Genomic DNA, 16,064 nt, shown 5'->3' with positions numbered 1-16,064 from the left:
TTTCGACTAGCCCGAGGAGATGACAAGCGATGAGATGATAGGGAGTCCTGATTCTCGTGCATGGCCTCGGCGTAACTGTCATGGATTTCAGAACCATAGCGCACGGGAAGGGAAAGGTACTGTACAGGAGTTTGTATCTAACCAATTCTTCTTCAAGCTCTTCGTTTCGTAGCCGAGCCATTACAAGCTGGTTCTGAACGACCGCTTAGTCAATGTATGAAATGACAATGTTTATGTCACGACTTACAAGGATTTCGACGTGCTCTGCATTTAATTGCGCCATATTCGTATCAAGTTCTTTCCTGTCATTGCAGTCCACGCATTCAAAGATGGTCAGCTGTGCTTGTCGACGAGCACTCACACTTGCGCGGACAAGCTGCGATTATTGTTTCGCAAGGTATCGATTTCGATGGCATGCGCATCTCGGGTCCGAACAAGGTCTTCATACTCGTGTGAGTAAGTGTCCAACATGAATGGCGTGATCTTCATAGAGATGGCGTCCACCACGAACGCATCCACATCATACTTAACGCTCTTATCGGAACCAGTGATGTGGTCTTCAGGTGATTCCGAAGGCTCGATCTATCAATTTCACTGTGAAGCAGAGTGCAACGATAGGATGGCGCGACGTACCTTGTACCGATCAAAAATCTTATTCTTCAGAAATGCGAGGATATCATCAAATTTGAGGGTAAGTAGCTCGTCTTCATTCTTCTGGAGCAGCACGATGCTGAATGCAAAGATGGCTTCTATGCCACTGGCCAAACAATTGTCATATATCCGGACTACAATTTCTAGTGGAAACCTGAAGTTCCACTATTGAGTTACACTACGCGTCTTCAAAATTGCAGGCTTACCGATAGCTGAAGAGCGTTAGAAACCACTGCGAGCAGAACATGCTAGATTTAATGCCTTGTCTAAGGAAATGAACGTGGAGCACGGGTAATAGTTCTTCTATCAATCGATCGAACTGTTGTCGCTTGAGACAGTGATCGCAGATCCAACTGAGAGGCATACCTGGTACTAACATCGGAGAGTAAGTGTGAATGAAAATAGCTGTTGTATTGGATCTCTACATACAAGTCGGAGCTGCAGTTTAGGCATCTCTGGGAGAAAATGACCCCGGAGATCATAAGAGTGCATCAACCTCACGAGGAGTGAGAAGGCCTCTTCGTCTGGCATCTAGGTCGTAAAAAGTAAAATCAAATTGAACTGGAGCAACTAAAAGCTCACATTGAGAAGGAGTACTGCTACAACGAAAGGAAGACCTTGACAATAACCAACTTGAGGATCGTACAATGAGTATGCTTTAAGAACGTTAAAAAGATGTTCTTGGCCGATGCCCTGTCCATCGGTAAAGAAATCGTGGTGAGGAAAGGTTCTGTGAAGTCAAGGTCAAGACATAAATATGGACATTCAAAGAAAATTTGAACCTTCCGAGATCTCGCGTGATTGCTTTTCATGAGGACTGGACTCCTTGAGAAGCGAAAGGTATGTATTCTCTAGTTCGGCGTTCTTTGACGCTGCCCTGCCTCAAGCGTCTTATCAGTGGTGGAGCTGAGTGTCAGGAAGCACCGTACATTAACTGCCACATCATTCCACGAAGTGCATCCGGAATCCCTTTTTCGATCGCTTTGGCTAGTTTTTTGGGATTCGAGGCTGCAAAACCTTGATAATCTACGATACGAGATGAATACCGGATACAAGATCGCTTAGAAAGTTGTCACATTACCTGAAATGACAGCTCCCCAGAAACCTTGCACTGGAATCAGAACTGAAAAATGGTGCATAGTCACTCTTACCCCAGTCTATGCCTCCCTGTTCAGATTCTGTTGCCTCAGCACGTCGCTCGTTATGAAGGCGCAAAAACTCTTCGTGAAGCTTCTGCTGCCCTTCTCCAGCACTCCGCAATGCTTCTATACTGCTTTCATCGCGGGTACCCTGTGATCCGATACGCGCAAGGATATTACTTCCAGGAGCAGATGGTATCGTTATTGTCGAAGCAGACTTCTTATGTGAGAAATGACGTAAGGAAGAAAAAGCTTTCGAGGGTGTTGATGAAATAGTTGTCCTGCGGTTCAGCTTCGGAAGCGGATCGTCCGCGCCTGGCTCTGTGACAAGGCTGGTATTTTCTGAGAGCGGAACAGTTGAGAAGCTTGGATCGTCATCAAGGATTACATCGTTATAGTCGGACTCCGCGACAGATCCTCTTGGGGAAAGTTCGTCGTATGTTGGGCCCTTTGGGGAAAGCAGTGTATCGAGAGGTGAAGGTGGATCCGGTTTTGATGCTACCGCAACAGAAACATCATTTCCGGTACTTCCGTTTGACATTTGAACAAATTACGCTGGAAGATGGTACATGGGGTATCAACACACAGGGCTTGTAAACCAAGGTAGCCTAAGCCTGGATCCAGAGCGTCTTCAGGCACTCGTTCTCGATCATGTATTGTCACGTGGCTCTCATGTCAAAATTTCACAAAGCCAGTTTGTGCACCACTGCCATGTGCATCTTTCAAGATTCAACGTGATGAAGCCTTGCAACGCTTATGGATTCAAAGCACTCGCAGTGTTCTAGTCACGAGTATCCTCGATTTCCGTTGGACATGAGCCCGTACTTCATCTCGCAGTCACTTCCCAAGTTGAACGGTCTATTAATGTAATCGTTTAAGAACACGACTGCATCTGTAGCCCATTAACTAGGCAGGTTATCATGTTTCTTACTGTGACCAGTCGCAATGTATTACTTCCTGATTTTGATCTGCCACGACCTGCGACGATCAATGTTGACCTCAGGACTGGCAAAATAATCGAAGTCCGCTTGGAGTACATTGGCGATGAAGCGTGTAAGAAAAGCGGGGATCTACATTTCGTTGATGCTGGAGACAAAGTTGTTCTTCCTGGGCTGGTCGAGTGGGGGTCGTTCCTCGTTACAAAGCACTATTGCTAACTATCACAATGACAGTGCCCATGTTCATCTAGAGGAACCCGGAAACCAGGACTGGGAAGGCTTTCGGACCGGTACACAAGCCGCAGCTGCTGGAGGCGTCACCGCTCTAATCGATATGCCCGTCGATTCAAGTCCGCCCACCACCACAGCAAAGAACCTTGATATCAAACTGTCGCTCTGCTAGTGGACAGTGTTGGGTAGATGTTGGATTTTGGGGAGGAGCGATTCCTCAGAATCAAGTAAGTGAACCAGCAGATTCCAGCGCGCCAGGTGTTCATCATCTACAGGCCGAGTTAGGACCCCTCTTATCCGCTGGCGTCAGAGGCTTCAAGTGCTTTTTGATCGATACAGGCATCGAGGTAATTCAAAGTCAAAATTCTGTGCATATCTATGTTTATGCCTGCTTTACATAGGAATTCCCTTGCGTCTCTGAGAGTGACCTTCATACGCACATGTCCCACCTCCAAGTAGGGCTTTGTTAAGCATGAAAACAATGGCTATCCTCTAACTGGCAGCACTTTTCAAAGAATTCTGTCATGATTTTCCACGCTGAAATGCAGACCGCATCTTCACCAGCCCAGCACCGGCTTAATCCAAGGTCATACCAGGAATTCCTCTCTTCGCGTCCTAAGGAGCTTGAGGTGGACGCTATCACTTTCATTACTCGCCTCCAAGCAATGTACCCCTCAGTTTCCTGCCACATCGCCCATCTATCGGCTGCAGCCGCCTTGCCCATCATCCGTGCCGCCAAGGACCGCGGATCCAAGCTTTCCGTTGAAACCTGTTTTCACTATCTATGTTTATCAGCAGAGGATATCCCAGATGGTGCAACCGAGTACAAATGCACCCCTCCAATTCGCGAGGACTCCAATAGAAATCTTCTCTGGGACGCCCTCGTGGATGGTACCATTGATTGTGTAACCTCCGACCACAGCCCTTGTCTCATTGAGATGAAGGGGCTTGAACACGGCGATTTCATGGAAGCCTGGGGTGGTGTCAGTTCTCTAGGCCTTGGATTAAGCCTTCTATGGACGGACGGAAGGAAGAGAGGCATCTCGCTTGGACAGATTATCCGTTGGATGAGCATTGAAAATGCTGAGTTAGCAGGACTGTCTGGTACGAAGGGCCAGCTGAAAGTGGGATATGATGGCGACTTGGTGATCTGGGATCCGGAATCAGAGTTTAAGGTGAATTCTAGTTCTGCTGCTGCTCCTGTAATGATAATCGGTCGAGTGATAGGTTTCGAAAGAACATTTGTATTTCAAGAACAAGTTGACCCCATATGAAGGCATGACTCTGAGAGGCCTCGTACACAAAACATTCGTTCGTGGTAGATTGGTTTACGATTCGGCACTTCAAGATGGGTTTACAGGTCTTCAGCCTTCCGGAGAGCTACTATAGTACCGTATTTGCGCGACAATTCTTGTGTGCAGTGTGTTGTGAACTGGGCAGAACTTTGCGGTCTCGAATTTGCGATGACCTGCGTTAGTTTGGTGATTGTCGAAAGTCCTTGAAATCACGCTATCTGAGTGCAAGCAGTGACGGTGAACTTTCGGTCAGGATAGACTAATAGAAGGAAGTTTACACGGTAGAACCGCGATTAACTGATTGGGTGGCGCCAGGGCTCAGCAAGACGTCGATATCGAACACTGCCAGCCAGCTGGGCTGGGCACCTAGTAGTACGAAGCAGCATTGACCCTGGATCACTATTGCGTACATCAGCAGTACATACATGTGAGTGTTCATTCATCATTCGTATCGTATTTGCAGTCGATCACATTGCGTCGTCAGTTGAAAATAAGACCATGAGCAACCAGTCCCTAGTTGTTACTAGCCGGAATGCCCTGCTGCCCGGTTCAGATCAGCTGCAGGCCAGCAACGATCACGGTGAACATTAACACAGGTAAGATCACAGACATCCAAACAGTGTATACAGAACGAAGTCCGGGTGGAGAGACGACATTCATTGATGCAGGAGAAAAGTTTGTTCTTCCTGGACTAGTCGAGTGAGTGTTTTGTCCCGCATCCACAAGAAAGCTTGTCATTTGAATGCCTTTGCAGTGCCCACGTTCATCTAAATGAGCCTGGTCGAACAGACTGGGAGGGCTTTTGGACTGGTACGCGAGCAGCCGTGGCAGGAGGAATCACCACGGTCGTGGATATGCCGTTAAACTCTATACCGCCCTACGACCACTTTACGGAACCTTGAGATCAAGCGACAAACTGCACAAGGCCAGTGCTGGGCCGACGTTGGTTTTTGGGGTGGAGTTATTCCAGGGAACCAGGCAAGCTACGCGTCCGAGACTGTCTGAGGAGATCAACTCATACTGAAATAAAGGCGGACCTGAAACCGTTGGTGGCTGCTGGAGTCAAAGGATTCAAGTGCTTTTTGATTGAAAGCGGTGTCGAGGTGAGTGAGAGGTTGCGTCCTATCTTCCAATGACCCATAACATTTTTCCAGGAATTCCCTTCTGTCTCAGAACATGATCTCCATGAACACATGAAAGAGCTCCAGGTCAAATTGCATATGAGGACTCAGTGAGCTGCTAGCTAACTTTGTTCTCTCGCAGGATCAATCGACTGTCCTATTATTTCACGCAGAGCTTGAGGACGACTCTTGTTCAGTGCAAAATCATGAGGACCACGATCCAACAGCATATCAAACTTTCCTCTCCTCTCGCCCTGAAGAGCTTGAGGTCAACGCTATCTCTTTGATTACTGCCTTACAAGAGAAATACAACTCCCTTCGTTGCCACATCGTCCACTTATCTGCGGCTTCAGCTCTTCCCATTATTCGTGCTGCGCGTTCTCGTGGGTTGAATCTGACGGTGGAAACGTGTTTCCATTATTTGTGCCTCTCAGCGAACGACATACCACATGGCCGACCTGAATTTAAGTGCTGCCCGCCTATTCGTTCCGAATCAAACAGAGATGCATTATGGGAGGCATTGATAGACGGCACCATCGACTGTGTGGTATCCGATCATAGTCCATGTGTAGCAGAGTTGAAGAAGTTCGAGGAAGGTGATATCATGACCGCCTGGGGAGGTATAAACAGCCTCGGCTTTGGCCTTAGCCTTCTATGGACAGAAGGCCAAAAGAGGGGCATTAGCCTCGGTCAGATTATTCGCTGGACAAGCGAAGAAACCGCGAAACATGCCGGGCTTTCATCATCCAAAGGGCGGTTATCAGTAGGGCATGATGGCGACCTCGTTATCTGGGACCCTGCAGCCGAGCTCAAGGTATAATATAAACACTTTCAATTTTGCCCAGTCATTCTTTAACGTTAATGTCGACAGGTGTCAAAGGAACACTTCCACTTCAAGAACAAATTCTCTGCATACGAAAGGATGGTGCTAAATGGAGTTGTGCAGCAAACAGTTTTACGTGGCCGCGTGACCTACGATAGGACGCAGAACGGCTTTGATGGCCTTACGCCCACCGGCAAGCTCTTATGATTGCTAGTGAGGTGCTACAGCCCTTCTCCCCCATTCAGCGCAAGTATTGGAGTTGCACGATTTTCTAGGCCAGTGATATTTCGGAACGCTGTCTTTCTTCCATCGAATTCAATACATAGAGCTTACAAGTCGAAGTCGAACCACGTTGAACGTTGAACCCCTGATCAACGTACCCTGTGTGCTATAATTAGAACTACTGAACGTGTTATTGTACATCACACGGCAATATTTATACACTCCACTTGAAGACTCCCTGCAGAGTCCAGATCGTACTTCGCTTCGTCGACATACTTCAACTTGGTCTTCGAAACTACACTACGAATTTGCTACGGATAGCAAAAATGCCTCTTCTTAACAGAGTATCTACATGCACAAGGGCCATCCGTTCAACAGGCAGTTCTAGTGTCGCCAAATGTTCTGTATCTCCAGTGATTAGGTAGACATTTCACGCCTCTATAGTTACTTTTGGTTGCTGATCCGCACCATCTCAGAAACGATCATGCCCGACCTTGTGAACAAGTCGTTTCTGCAGGTAGTAAGCCCAAATTGCAGTCGCGGGCGATGACTACCTTCTGCCGATTCCCTCGTTGCCTTTGGACAACAACATGTCACCAGAGGCCTCGGCCGCCTCACAGAAGCTGTCATGACGAAGGGTGAGGGTTCGTACGTGACCTTTGAGGATGGGCGCAGGATGCTAGATTTCAGTTGTGGTATTGGTGTAACAAACCTTGGTGAGTTGCTACGCGCTCCACAGTGAATCATTCACTGGAAGTTCCATGATGACACGCAACGTCAGGTCATTGCCACCCGAAGGTTTCCAAAGCTGCAGCGGATCAATGCGTGAACATTGTACATGCTCAAGTATGTTCTAATTTCAAAATGCTGTTTGAGATAAACCCACCCTTGGTGCTCTTCTAGTGCAGCATCTCATTCCATGGCCCTTACTTGCGCCTCATCGAGAAACTCCTTCCAATCATGCCTGATCCCTCGCTGGACTCGTTCTTCTTTTGGAACTCAGGCTCTGAGGCCATCGAGGCATCTCTCAAGATGGCACGACAAATTACTGGTCGACAGAATATTATCGCCATGCAGGGTAAGTTGTCGGCGAGTACTCGCGCAACGAAGAGCTCATGAAGAATTTCCGCCATCTCAGGCGGCTATCATGGTCGAACGTTTGGTGCCATGGCTGTTACGAAGAGCAAGACGGTCTATAGTGAAGGATTCTTTCCGTTGATGGTAATTTTGGTGTTCAGGACATTAGCGACTGGACTGACATCATCGTAGCCTGGAGTATTCGCCATACCGTTCCCGTACTGGCACCAACTAGGATTACCAATCAATACGAGTGAAGAAGAGCTCGTCCGACTCTCATTGTATCAACTAGATCTTGTTCTCAAACAACAAACAGCTCCCAGGGACACAGCTGCCATCATCGTTGAGCCTGTACTTGGAGAGGGTGGTTATGTACCAGCCCCTGCATCCTTCCTAAAAGGATTGCGTGCCGTCTGCGACAAACATGGCATCCTCCTTATTGTAGATGAAGTACAGAGCGGATTTGGTAGGACTGGCAAGTACTTCAACGTTGAATATAGTAGTGTCCGACCCGATATCTTGACAATCGCAAAGGTTCAGTGGATGGATTTCCGTATTAGTCATGGCTGATTGAATCATTGATTGACCGTAGGGCCTTGCAAATGGATTCCCACTGAGTGGTGTAGTCAGCAGGAAGGAACTTACAGATAAGTTAGTGCCGGGTTCCATGGTCAGTCCATTACCACTAGGACTCCGTGTTTTCCCGTTCCGTTGACCGTGCATTTCAGGGAGGTACATATGCGGGCAACGCTGTATCATGCGCCGCTGCGGTGGCTGTCGCTAACGCCTTCCGTGAAGAGAGGGTACTCGATAATGTTTCTGCTCGGTAAGATCATTACATAAACGATACAGAATTCTTTAGTCTCACAGTTTCTAGCTCGAGCGAACTTTTAACATCGTTAAAGTCCCTCCGTGATGACCCCGAAGTAGGAAGCATGGTCGTCGATATCCGGGGTCAGGGCCTGATGATTGCTGTCGAGTTTGCATCCCCGTTGTACTCTCCAACAGATCCCGCACTAGTTTCATCCGCGCCGAAGAACCTCGCAAGTCGTGTGGCGAAGCGCTGCATGGAGAAGGGGCTTTTAATTCTCACGACTTCATTATACGAAGTCATCAGGTTCATACCGCCTCTGAATATCTCACAGGGTGATCTGCAAAAAGGTTGTCAGATATTTGCGGAGTCAGTCAAAGAGGTTGTCCGAGAAGGTTGAATAGTGTCCTTTGTACCGAGTATCGATACGTTTGTAGCGATCGGACTGACTCGTCTATGCATTTGTATTTGTCAGAAGCACTAACCCTAATTAGTGTAGTGTAATGACCACTGACCTAAGCTTAACCTAACCTAGCAAGCAATTGGCAAAAGCCTCGCGCCCTCACTGAGGCAAACGTGAATGTCAACCTCGTCAATATTTCAAACTCAAAATCGAGGCCAACGTTCTCTGCACTTCCTGCTCACTAACTGTCATGTTATTCCATACTATGTTGCTCCACATTCTCCTGTCTGTACTCTCGAGCCTGATGGGTTCAGCCTACGGGTACATACCAGCGCAACCTTCCAACGACACGAGCCAGATAAATGGCATGAATGCATCGAGGTTGATTCTTCAGTGGTACCCGAACGGGTGAGATTATCCAGCGCGCCTTCCGCGTTCGCATCCTGAGCTGCTCCGTTTGGTTGCTTGGGTTGCTTTCTTAGCTCGGATTGGGAGTACGTGTCCTATCAGCTTGTGGGCGCAGGTAGCAACGGTACTACTAAGGTGCATAGATATCAGTAGTATGAGCTGACAGCGATCTCATCCTTTAGCAGGGGGCACTCGTGCACTTCACTGAAAGTTTAGCAATGAACGAGTCAAGTAGGCGTGCATTTTTATTGACTCGGCGAGGACGCTCATACAAACATTCGCAGCAACCACTCCTTGGATAGCTCTGATATCATGTGATGCTAACTCGACGAACTTCTCTGAAAATGTCGACATATTTACGATGGCGAGCAGCGCAGGTGCTCAATCTGCTGTAAGAACGTTCGGTTGCTTGTATGTCGACAATTACAATACCAATTCCTTCATTGCAGCTTCTTTATTCTCTTTATTCCAACACTTGTCTCATCAATCAAGAGTATGCTGATCCCGCGAATTTTGACCAAGTCTTCGATATATTCTCAACTCAGTCGCAATCGGTCTCCAGGTGAGTTAGACTGTGTATGCTTATGTAGGCCTGGTTTATGAGTCCTTAGAAACATTCAATACGAGTTCGGGCAAGATGGACCCAAGAATCTATCTCTTTATGGGAACTTCGATGCAACTACCTTAAACGCATCTGCAACAACTATCAGCCAGTCTATAATGTCAGGCTATCCTACGGTTCCTGGCTATCTACTTGCAACTTTGCAAGCTTGGAACGCGACAGGAACTAACTCTACGGGCACAAGTAGCAATAATAATGGCTCCACTAGTTCGACTACGAATGAAGGCGGTAAAAAAGAGACGGGTTTAGCTATGTGAGAACAATTTGATAGTGTACTTGATTTACAGGCTGAATCTGATCACAGGATCATCCTGTATGCTATCACCGGCTGCGTTTCAGCTTTATTTTGCGTCGTCATCATATCGGGGGTATGTTGCATTGCACTATTGGTTATTGTTGGTCTAAACATTGTTCAGGCAGTCAGGGCTTTACGCCATCCCGAGAGATACGGTCCCCGAATCGCAAATGGTGACCCCCATGGTGGACGTGGCGGTAGCCAAAGCCGAGCCAGTGGCCTTGGACGGGCCATTTTGGACACGTTCCCCATTGTGAGATTTGGCACTGCGCCGGATGCCACTTATCCAAGTGCCAAAGACGTTGAATCGCCCCCGGTGGATGCTGATACAACACTGCAACAATCAAGTGATGCTGTGGAGATGGGCATCATCTCCAGTCAGGCAGTCCAGCAACCATCACAATCAGTAGGAGAGACCAACGAGAGATACATTTCTACTACTGGTGCCACAGTAAATGTGCATGGTCAAGAGGATTCGCAGTCCGATGCACGAGCTGTACCTCGGTTGATACCTCCACGACTGCCTGCTACTTCCGAGGCGCCACCATCTTCAGCACGGGATGTCGATCCGCTTATGCCAGAGGCAATCGGACATGAGACATGTCCCATCTGCATCGTTGACTTTGAGGAGGGTGATGAGCTAAGGGTGTTGCCTTGCGAAGGAAAACATCGTTTCCACCAGACGTGCGTTGATCCGTGGCTTTTAGAGCTTTCGGGTTCTTGCCCATTGTGTCGACAAGGTTAGTCTTACCTCGTGAGCTCAAGATACCTCTTACTAACGGACGACAGATTTTCACGCTCTTGAGACGATGTTGTCAGGGGATGCGGGTGATCGTGATGCTCTTTCTGTGTTTCCTTCCAACCGGCGTGTCAGCCAAGCACCCTCGATGCAACAAAATCGCTTTTCTCGCTATTTACGATCTGCACGACGGCGGCACCGTGAACTTGGAGGAAACGATGATGATACTGTAGACCCGTCTGTGGCTACGACTGTTGACCATTCGCTATGACCCTTTGGACATTTACCCATATACCAATCACAGTCATTGAATCGTGCTTAGTCACATATCTATACTTACCTTCTGCTGGGCAATTTATCAAGGGTTCTGCGAACAAAGGAAACAGTATACTTGCAGTATACTAAGTCAAATTCGATGGACCGGACCTTCCGGTGAACAAATGCTATTTGATTGAGGGCTCGTCGACTACCAGTTATTGCTGCCGAGCACTTATACGGTCGTGAAGCAAACAACTTATCGACCGATCCTGATGCGGGAGGGAAAAAGCTCTGTGATCCGATAATGGTCAGACCCCAAGTCTCTCAAATGTGGCACCACCATGCACCGGACTGGACCCATCACGCACATATGCAGCGGACGCACGCAAAGCAGGATGCAGCCCAGAATTGGCACATGTACTGGAACCTGAATCGGCATGTTCGGGGGTCCTTATTCAGCTCATATCTCAGCCTTGACTGCGAAGCCATACTCGGAAAACAACGACCTTTCCGGTCATGTCTTAATGCTATCGTCACCTGGTTCAGAAAGCTAACGGTTCGGGGTTGACTCGGTAATCAGTGGCTCTACAAATTGGAGTGACGAGTTCCCAATTGACGAACCCACATCATGAGCTGCATGCAGCGTTTTCTTTGCGAGCCTGCATTCTAATTGCAAATCAATCCATAACCTACATGTTATCTTCGTAGGAAATGAATGGGAAGTACGGGCCACCATAAGGTGCAAGCTAACGGGCCGTCAGAAAGGGGGTTAAACATGCAATCATGGAACTTACTGTGTTAGAAGGAGGCGACGGCTGTATTTTTTCAGTCAGCGAAATGACAAGGCAGAAGGCAGCGCACCTCTCTATTACAGAAAAGCGCGAACATCACCACGAAATACTTATTTGGAAGGATCTGTTGTCGAAACATGGAGACCACGCACTCTACTATGTTTGCGTACCTTACCTTTCCCAACGAGGTAGTCTTGACCTGTATGGATTTGATAATTAGTTGCATTCATGTACATGAAACATCCTCCCAAGGGCGAGTTTTACCCTAAAATATGTCAGGAAAACAATTACTTTGTCATTGTTTAGGTCTTTGTATGTCCGGTATGCGGTTACGGCACCAGGGGGTACGTACTCCTCCTGCTACTTTGAAGCGGCCGTGATGGTCATGAGGCCCAAGGGCAGAGAGAATACTGTTCGGTATAGCGACTGCATGCTTTTATGTCACGCGTGTATGGACCTCACATAGGCGGTCCGACAAACACCATGAGTGCCGATAAATGGCTGAGCTGGGTAATTGATCATATGGTCACGAGCCACCTAAAGATATAGATAATATTGTTTGAAGCTCCCTGGCATTGGTGTTTGGCGTGAACGGCGACCGTGAGCACTCACCGATTAAGCTGTTTCGGTGGAATACAGCAGTAGTGCTTGTGAGTGTATTGTTTCGATTGATCAATTGCTGTTACCTTATCTGTCTTACGGGATCACCCAAGGCTTTTGAGGATTGTTTTATATGACTCGCTTATGCGCTTCATTCACATGCACGGCTTTGTAGATGATTTCTGGAGTAGCTTGAACTCAAGGTTCCTCCAAAAATTGCCACTTGCACGAAGTTATCATCCTGTACGTTTAACCTGCCCCAGCTACAGAATTATCAGCAAGGGACAGTCCAAAGCAAATGAAGCCCGACAAGCTACCCATATGGCCCCACTCAGAATCAATAATAACTAGCTTTGCGTTATTGAAGAATTTCATCTTATTCTGACTGTCCTCCGGCTATCCAAGGAGCCATCAATACAAAACCCATGCAATAAAGGTGAAGGACTCGCAGGGAAGTGCAGATCTTTCTCGTAAGGGATAATCAGACCTCTGGCCTGGATCGCTCCTAGACAGTGAGCTCTACCACAGATGAAAGAAATATCCCTCATGTTTCCAAGAGTGTCAATAAATAGTTGCCGTCCCACCGACAGTCAGCTCGAGGTTTGGCAGCTCACTACCTGGCTATATGTCAATGCGCCGTACACACGGCCAAATGCCCGGGTACTATGTTGAGGAGCGCTATTGTAGTGGCCGTTCTGGGCCCTGGAGGTCTTTTGAAGCCGAAAGAGCAACTCCAGGACCTGCTAGGAAGCTGCGGTCAGACCAACACAGGTATAAATGCAAAGTATCCAAAAGTACCATTCTTTGTGAGGGCTAATTCAAGAAAATCCACCTTTTTTATCTGGGTAAGCATCTAAGATGAAACTAACTCACGAGGTCAAGTCCTCGGAGACAGTGCGGAAGGCTATCATGGACTTTATGAATTCTTGTGTTAGACAGTACCGTATCTGAGGAAACTCGCCAAGTTAGAACGTGACGAAGACTACTAGTTCCTATGGTGTAGTAAAAGCACTGAAGATGGTGTGGTCAACTTCTCAACTCTACTTTGTTTAGTGCATCATGTTTGAAATTTGAGGCAAGTTTGACGAAACGATGTGCTGACAAAATCAATTTATAGTCAGCGGTGCCACAGATTCAAAGACGCAACGACCCCGCGTCATCCTGACCACTCACCAAATAAGGAAACTCTCCAACACTGGCAAACGTCATACCGGCGTCACCTTGCAGGCTTGCACAGCTTTCCCGTTACTTCCAAAGGGTATATAAGGTCGAGGATATTCGCTTTTCTTCCCCAACTTCTGTGTCTCTCTACACTCATACAACTTTACACTCACAATCATCATAATGGCTGACACTGGACGTCAATCTATGACCGACAAGGCTGCTGCTTCTATGAAGGTCTGATTATTTTCTCCTTGGAACTTTATTCTTGCGCCTGACATTGTCTTAGCCCGAGTCTCAGAAGTCGATGACCGAGCAGGCTGGCGACAAGGTCAAAGGAATGTCCGACTCGGTCGCTTCTACTCTCCAACCGCAGGTAGCCCCTAAAATGATCAGAGTTCTGATTGACGCTGACGGTTTGTTTTCAGAGCGAGAAATCCGCCACCCAGAAGGCCGGTGACACCGTGAGCGGAAATTCCAACGAAGGACAGGTGAGCTGAGGTTGAACAGTCATCTCGTTGACTTGTGACTGACAACATTTCGTAGGAGTCTTTGGCGGAGAAGGCTAAGCACGCCATGGGCATGGGTGGTGCGGAGAAGTAGTTCAGTTCTTTGAATTTCATTGTCTCATACTGTATTATATGGAGGAGAAATCGTGATTTTTAACATGACGTACTTGCTGTTTGCATTTAGCCACCAAATCTTGCGAGCCTTCTTCTACGCATCTCTTCCACACTAACAGACCCTTCTGGTGCTCCCGATTCAGATGCAATCGTACTAGTTTCCGCTTCAGATTGATTGTCAATCTCGTTACCCTCGACAGCTGCCGAAATGTGAGGCGAAGGTGCTGGTCGCGTCCGAAGTGCTTGTACCGGAAGAGGGGTGTGTTCAGATGGTACGCTCTCCAATGATGCTTTTAGCGCGGCCTGGAAGTCGGCATCGTCGTCATCATAAACTCGATCCAGCTGCCCCATGCTATATGATGTCCTTGCTTGGGGAGAAGGCACGTAGTCCGAGTCTTCGGAATCATCATCATCATCATCAAGTTCTCCTCTGCTGCGCCGTTCTCCTAGCGAATCCGCAATTGCACGATGGAAATGCTCATTTTCATCTTGTGCTTGTGGTTCATATGGCGGCTGCCGACTTCTAAACCGTGCAGCCTCCTCCTCGTACTGCTGTCTAAACCCCAATTCTTGCTCATGCCGCATGCGCTCCATGAGCACACGATCACGCTCCATGGAAGCAGTAATTGGGTCAACGTCAGCGTTTCCATACGGATCTTGGTTGGGAGGAATGCTTGGCATAACTCCTCTCGTTGAACCCGATCCACGAATATCTGAAGCGAATAGACTACTCTGCGCGGGAGGGTAAGAACTCGTCATAGGCCATGTACCACCTAGTTCTCCAGCCCCAGCCAGGGACGCTTGCAAGGCTGCTTGAAGCTCCATATCTTCGTTCTCGAAACCAGGCTCCATGTCATCCCTGGGTGACGCTGAAGCCGAGGTAGGATCTGGGAATGTAGATGCGATATCATCTGCGTCTATGTGGGGAAGTTGAGAGGGTGCATCTGGATCGATCTGTGTGACTGTAAAAACAGAGTATCCGTCGCTTTCAGCTTGTTGCAAGAACATGCCAAGGTAGAGTTTGCTAATCCATTGTGGTTGATGCTTATTGGAATCGAGGTTGAACCAGTGGCCATCACCTGGAACAGAGAGATCTCCAAATCGTCGCAACGTATACCAGTGCTGATTCTGGTTGAGTACGAATGCGGTTTGATTACTTATGGGAGGACAATGTATTGAGGAACAAGAAATGATAACTCATGGTGGACGGACATACTGCGGCTCATTCTGATATGGCTTCATAGCTTCAGAACGCCAACGAACGAGGCTAGAATAGAGATCATAAGGTAATGCACCAGATACGATGAAACATCAATTGGACAAACCTGAGATTCCAGATATTGAGTGCCTCTTCTAACACTTGCACGGAGAAAAACCCTGAAGAATCATTAGCGCTTCATACAGCTGAAAACCTCAAAGAAATTGCCTGTATCATCCATATTAGTACTGGTACGTGCTCGATTGACGTCGTCATAACGCGATGACTCCTCCAGCGCGTCCAGCTTCCGAGCGAATTCAGAGAGATCGGGCGCTGTGAACTTTGGCGATCACACAGGTGAGTATAGGATTTCAAATTAAAAGAAGTATACCAACATAGCTTCCCTCTGGAAATGCGAACGAAAGTCAATGAACACTGTCATCGAGCAGTAGGCGATGAGGCACATACGAAGCAGTGAATTGAGCGCATGCTGCGCACAAAGATTTGATCCTTCCTGCTGCCTCTCATGGTATATTATCTGCACAAGTTGTTCCAACCCAGCCATGCTTGATTCGATTTCCTAGAGACTTGCTAGCTTCCAGTAGATGGTAACCGATGTAGCTGCCCAAGTGGAAATGACATTTAAGGACGCGCACGC

At 47.8% G+C, this 16,064-nt stretch overlaps 8 protein-coding genes across 8 annotated transcripts; 5 read left to right on the top strand and 3 right to left on the bottom strand.

The window, feature by feature from the left end:
- Positions 1-6: 6 nt before the first annotated feature.
- On the bottom strand, positions 7-2,331 carry BJ212DRAFT_1299922 (rab-GTPase-TBC domain-containing protein; the record flags this gene model as incomplete). The annotated part of the gene is made up of 12 exons (XM_041332939.1): positions 7-75; positions 143-193; positions 248-302; positions 362-582; positions 634-805; positions 858-979; positions 1,018-1,023; positions 1,081-1,182; positions 1,234-1,381; positions 1,581-1,677; positions 1,733-1,774; positions 1,803-2,331. 12 exons carry the CDS (start codon positions 2,329-2,331, stop codon positions 7-9), a joined length of 1,614 nt encoding a protein of 537 aa, XP_041192898.1.
- A 379-nt stretch (positions 2,332-2,710) lies between these two features.
- Positions 2,711-6,405, top strand: BJ212DRAFT_1481158 (uncharacterized protein; the record flags this gene model as incomplete). The annotated part of the gene is made up of 10 exons (XM_041340214.1): positions 2,711-2,910; positions 2,963-3,078; positions 3,149-3,186; positions 3,235-3,306; positions 3,361-3,414; positions 3,463-4,134; positions 5,286-5,357; positions 5,409-5,462; positions 5,518-6,189; positions 6,247-6,405. The coding sequence occupies 10 exons, from the start codon at positions 2,711-2,713 to the stop codon at positions 6,403-6,405; spliced, it is 2,109 nt and encodes a 702-aa protein (XP_041192897.1).
- Positions 6,406-6,612: 207 nt separating this feature from the next.
- Positions 6,613-8,836, top strand: BJ212DRAFT_1461923 (pyridoxal phosphate-dependent transferase). Its single transcript, XM_041338925.1, has 9 exons — positions 6,613-6,841; positions 6,897-7,136; positions 7,202-7,266; positions 7,324-7,498; positions 7,559-7,641; positions 7,690-8,031; positions 8,090-8,167; positions 8,226-8,323; positions 8,375-8,836. Exons 2-9 carry the CDS (start codon positions 7,049-7,051, stop codon positions 8,706-8,708), a joined length of 1,263 nt encoding a protein of 420 aa, XP_041192895.1. The 5' UTR covers positions 6,613-6,841; positions 6,897-7,048; the 3' UTR covers positions 8,709-8,836.
- On the top strand, positions 6,668-7,254 carry BJ212DRAFT_210953 (uncharacterized protein). The gene is made up of 3 exons (XM_041342651.1): positions 6,668-6,841; positions 6,897-7,136; positions 7,202-7,254. The coding sequence occupies exons 1-2, from the start codon at positions 6,747-6,749 to the stop codon at positions 7,060-7,062; spliced, it is 261 nt and encodes an 86-aa protein (XP_041192896.1). The 5' UTR covers positions 6,668-6,746; the 3' UTR covers positions 7,063-7,136; positions 7,202-7,254.
- Positions 8,837-8,842: 6 nt separating the features above from the next.
- On the top strand, positions 8,843-11,183 carry BJ212DRAFT_1356341 (uncharacterized protein). Its single transcript, XM_041335705.1, has 9 exons — positions 8,843-9,119; positions 9,194-9,254; positions 9,305-9,350; positions 9,404-9,510; positions 9,569-9,681; positions 9,731-9,994; positions 10,046-10,109; positions 10,158-10,776; positions 10,826-11,183. The coding sequence occupies exons 1-9, from the start codon at positions 8,962-8,964 to the stop codon at positions 11,044-11,046; spliced, it is 1,653 nt and encodes a 550-aa protein (XP_041192894.1). The 5' UTR covers positions 8,843-8,961; the 3' UTR covers positions 11,047-11,183.
- Positions 11,184-11,691: 508 nt separating this feature from the next.
- Positions 11,692-12,219, bottom strand: BJ212DRAFT_1356334 (uncharacterized protein). The gene is made up of 4 exons (XM_041335704.1): positions 12,000-12,219; positions 11,895-11,948; positions 11,828-11,848; positions 11,692-11,779 (listed from the first exon to the last, which is right to left on the bottom strand). Exons 1-4 carry the CDS (start codon positions 12,048-12,050, stop codon positions 11,723-11,725), a joined length of 183 nt encoding a protein of 60 aa, XP_041192893.1. The 5' UTR covers positions 12,051-12,219; the 3' UTR covers positions 11,692-11,722.
- Positions 12,220-13,768: 1,549 nt separating this feature from the next.
- On the top strand, positions 13,769-14,188 carry BJ212DRAFT_1272431 (heat shock protein 9/12-domain-containing protein; the record flags this gene model as incomplete). Its single annotated transcript, XM_041331016.1, has 4 exons — positions 13,769-13,822; positions 13,875-13,961; positions 14,014-14,076; positions 14,132-14,188. 4 exons carry the CDS (start codon positions 13,769-13,771, stop codon positions 14,186-14,188), a joined length of 261 nt encoding a protein of 86 aa, XP_041192892.1.
- Positions 14,189-14,274: 86 nt separating this feature from the next.
- Positions 14,275-15,971, bottom strand: BJ212DRAFT_1272457 (Josephin-domain-containing protein; the record flags this gene model as incomplete). The annotated part of the gene is made up of 6 exons (XM_041331017.1): positions 14,275-15,364; positions 15,425-15,475; positions 15,534-15,585; positions 15,611-15,746; positions 15,802-15,812; positions 15,875-15,971. The coding sequence occupies 6 exons, from the start codon at positions 15,969-15,971 to the stop codon at positions 14,275-14,277; spliced, it is 1,437 nt and encodes a 478-aa protein (XP_041192891.1).
- Between the last annotated feature and the right edge of the window lie 93 nt (positions 15,972-16,064).

The sequence above is a fragment of the Suillus subaureus genome (genome assembly GCF_016647635.1).
Source record: "Suillus subaureus strain MN1 chromosome Unknown BJ212scaffold_17, whole genome shotgun sequence".
NCBI classification, from domain to species: domain Eukaryota; kingdom Fungi; phylum Basidiomycota; class Agaricomycetes; order Boletales; family Suillaceae; genus Suillus; species Suillus subaureus.
The sequence above is the reverse complement of the archived record's forward strand: the minus strand, read 5'-3'. Positions and strand labels throughout refer to the sequence as shown.

What these genes read in the sequence shown, in the direction of transcription:
- BJ212DRAFT_210953 (XM_041342651.1), top strand. Translation starts at nt 6,747, where the DNA reads ATGCCTCTTCTTAACAGAGTATCTACATGCACAAGGGCCATCCGTTCA. An exon ending in TCTGTATCTCCAGTGATTAG is followed by an intron (nt 6,842 to 6,896) that starts GTAGACATTTCA and finishes GCACCATCTCAG; the next exon opens with AAACGATCATGCCCGACCTT.
- BJ212DRAFT_1461923 (XM_041338925.1), top strand. Translation starts at nt 7,049, where the DNA reads ATGACGAAGGGTGAGGGTTCGTACGTGACCTTTGAGGATGGGCGCAGG. An exon ending in TGAACATTGTACATGCTCAA is followed by an intron (nt 7,267 to 7,323) that starts GTATGTTCTAAT and finishes GTGCTCTTCTAG; the next exon opens with TGCAGCATCTCATTCCATGG. An exon ending in ATATCTTGACAATCGCAAAG is followed by an intron (nt 8,032 to 8,089) that starts GTTCAGTGGATG and finishes GATTGACCGTAG; the next exon opens with GGCCTTGCAAATGGATTCCC.
- BJ212DRAFT_1356341 (XM_041335705.1), top strand. Translation starts at nt 8,962, where the DNA reads ATGTTATTCCATACTATGTTGCTCCACATTCTCCTGTCTGTACTCTCG. An exon ending in CTTCAGTGGTACCCGAACGG is followed by an intron (nt 9,120 to 9,193) that starts GTGAGATTATCC and finishes TTGCTTTCTTAG; the next exon opens with CTCGGATTGGGAGTACGTGT. An exon ending in TTTAGCAATGAACGAGTCAA is followed by an intron (nt 9,351 to 9,403) that starts GTAGGCGTGCAT and finishes AAACATTCGCAG; the next exon opens with CAACCACTCCTTGGATAGCT.
- BJ212DRAFT_1356334 (XM_041335704.1), bottom strand. Translation starts at nt 12,050, where the DNA reads ATGCAACTAATTATCAAATCCATACAGGTCAAGACTACCTCGTTGGGA. An exon ending in AGACTACCTCGTTGGGAAAG is followed by an intron (nt 11,949 to 11,999) that starts GTAAGGTACGCA and finishes TTTCGACAACAG; the next exon opens with ATCCTTCCAAATAAGTATTT. An exon ending in CGTCGCCTCCTTCTAACACA is followed by an intron (nt 11,780 to 11,827) that starts GTAAGTTCCATG and finishes ACGGCCCGTTAG; the next exon opens with CTTGCACCTTATGGTGGCCC.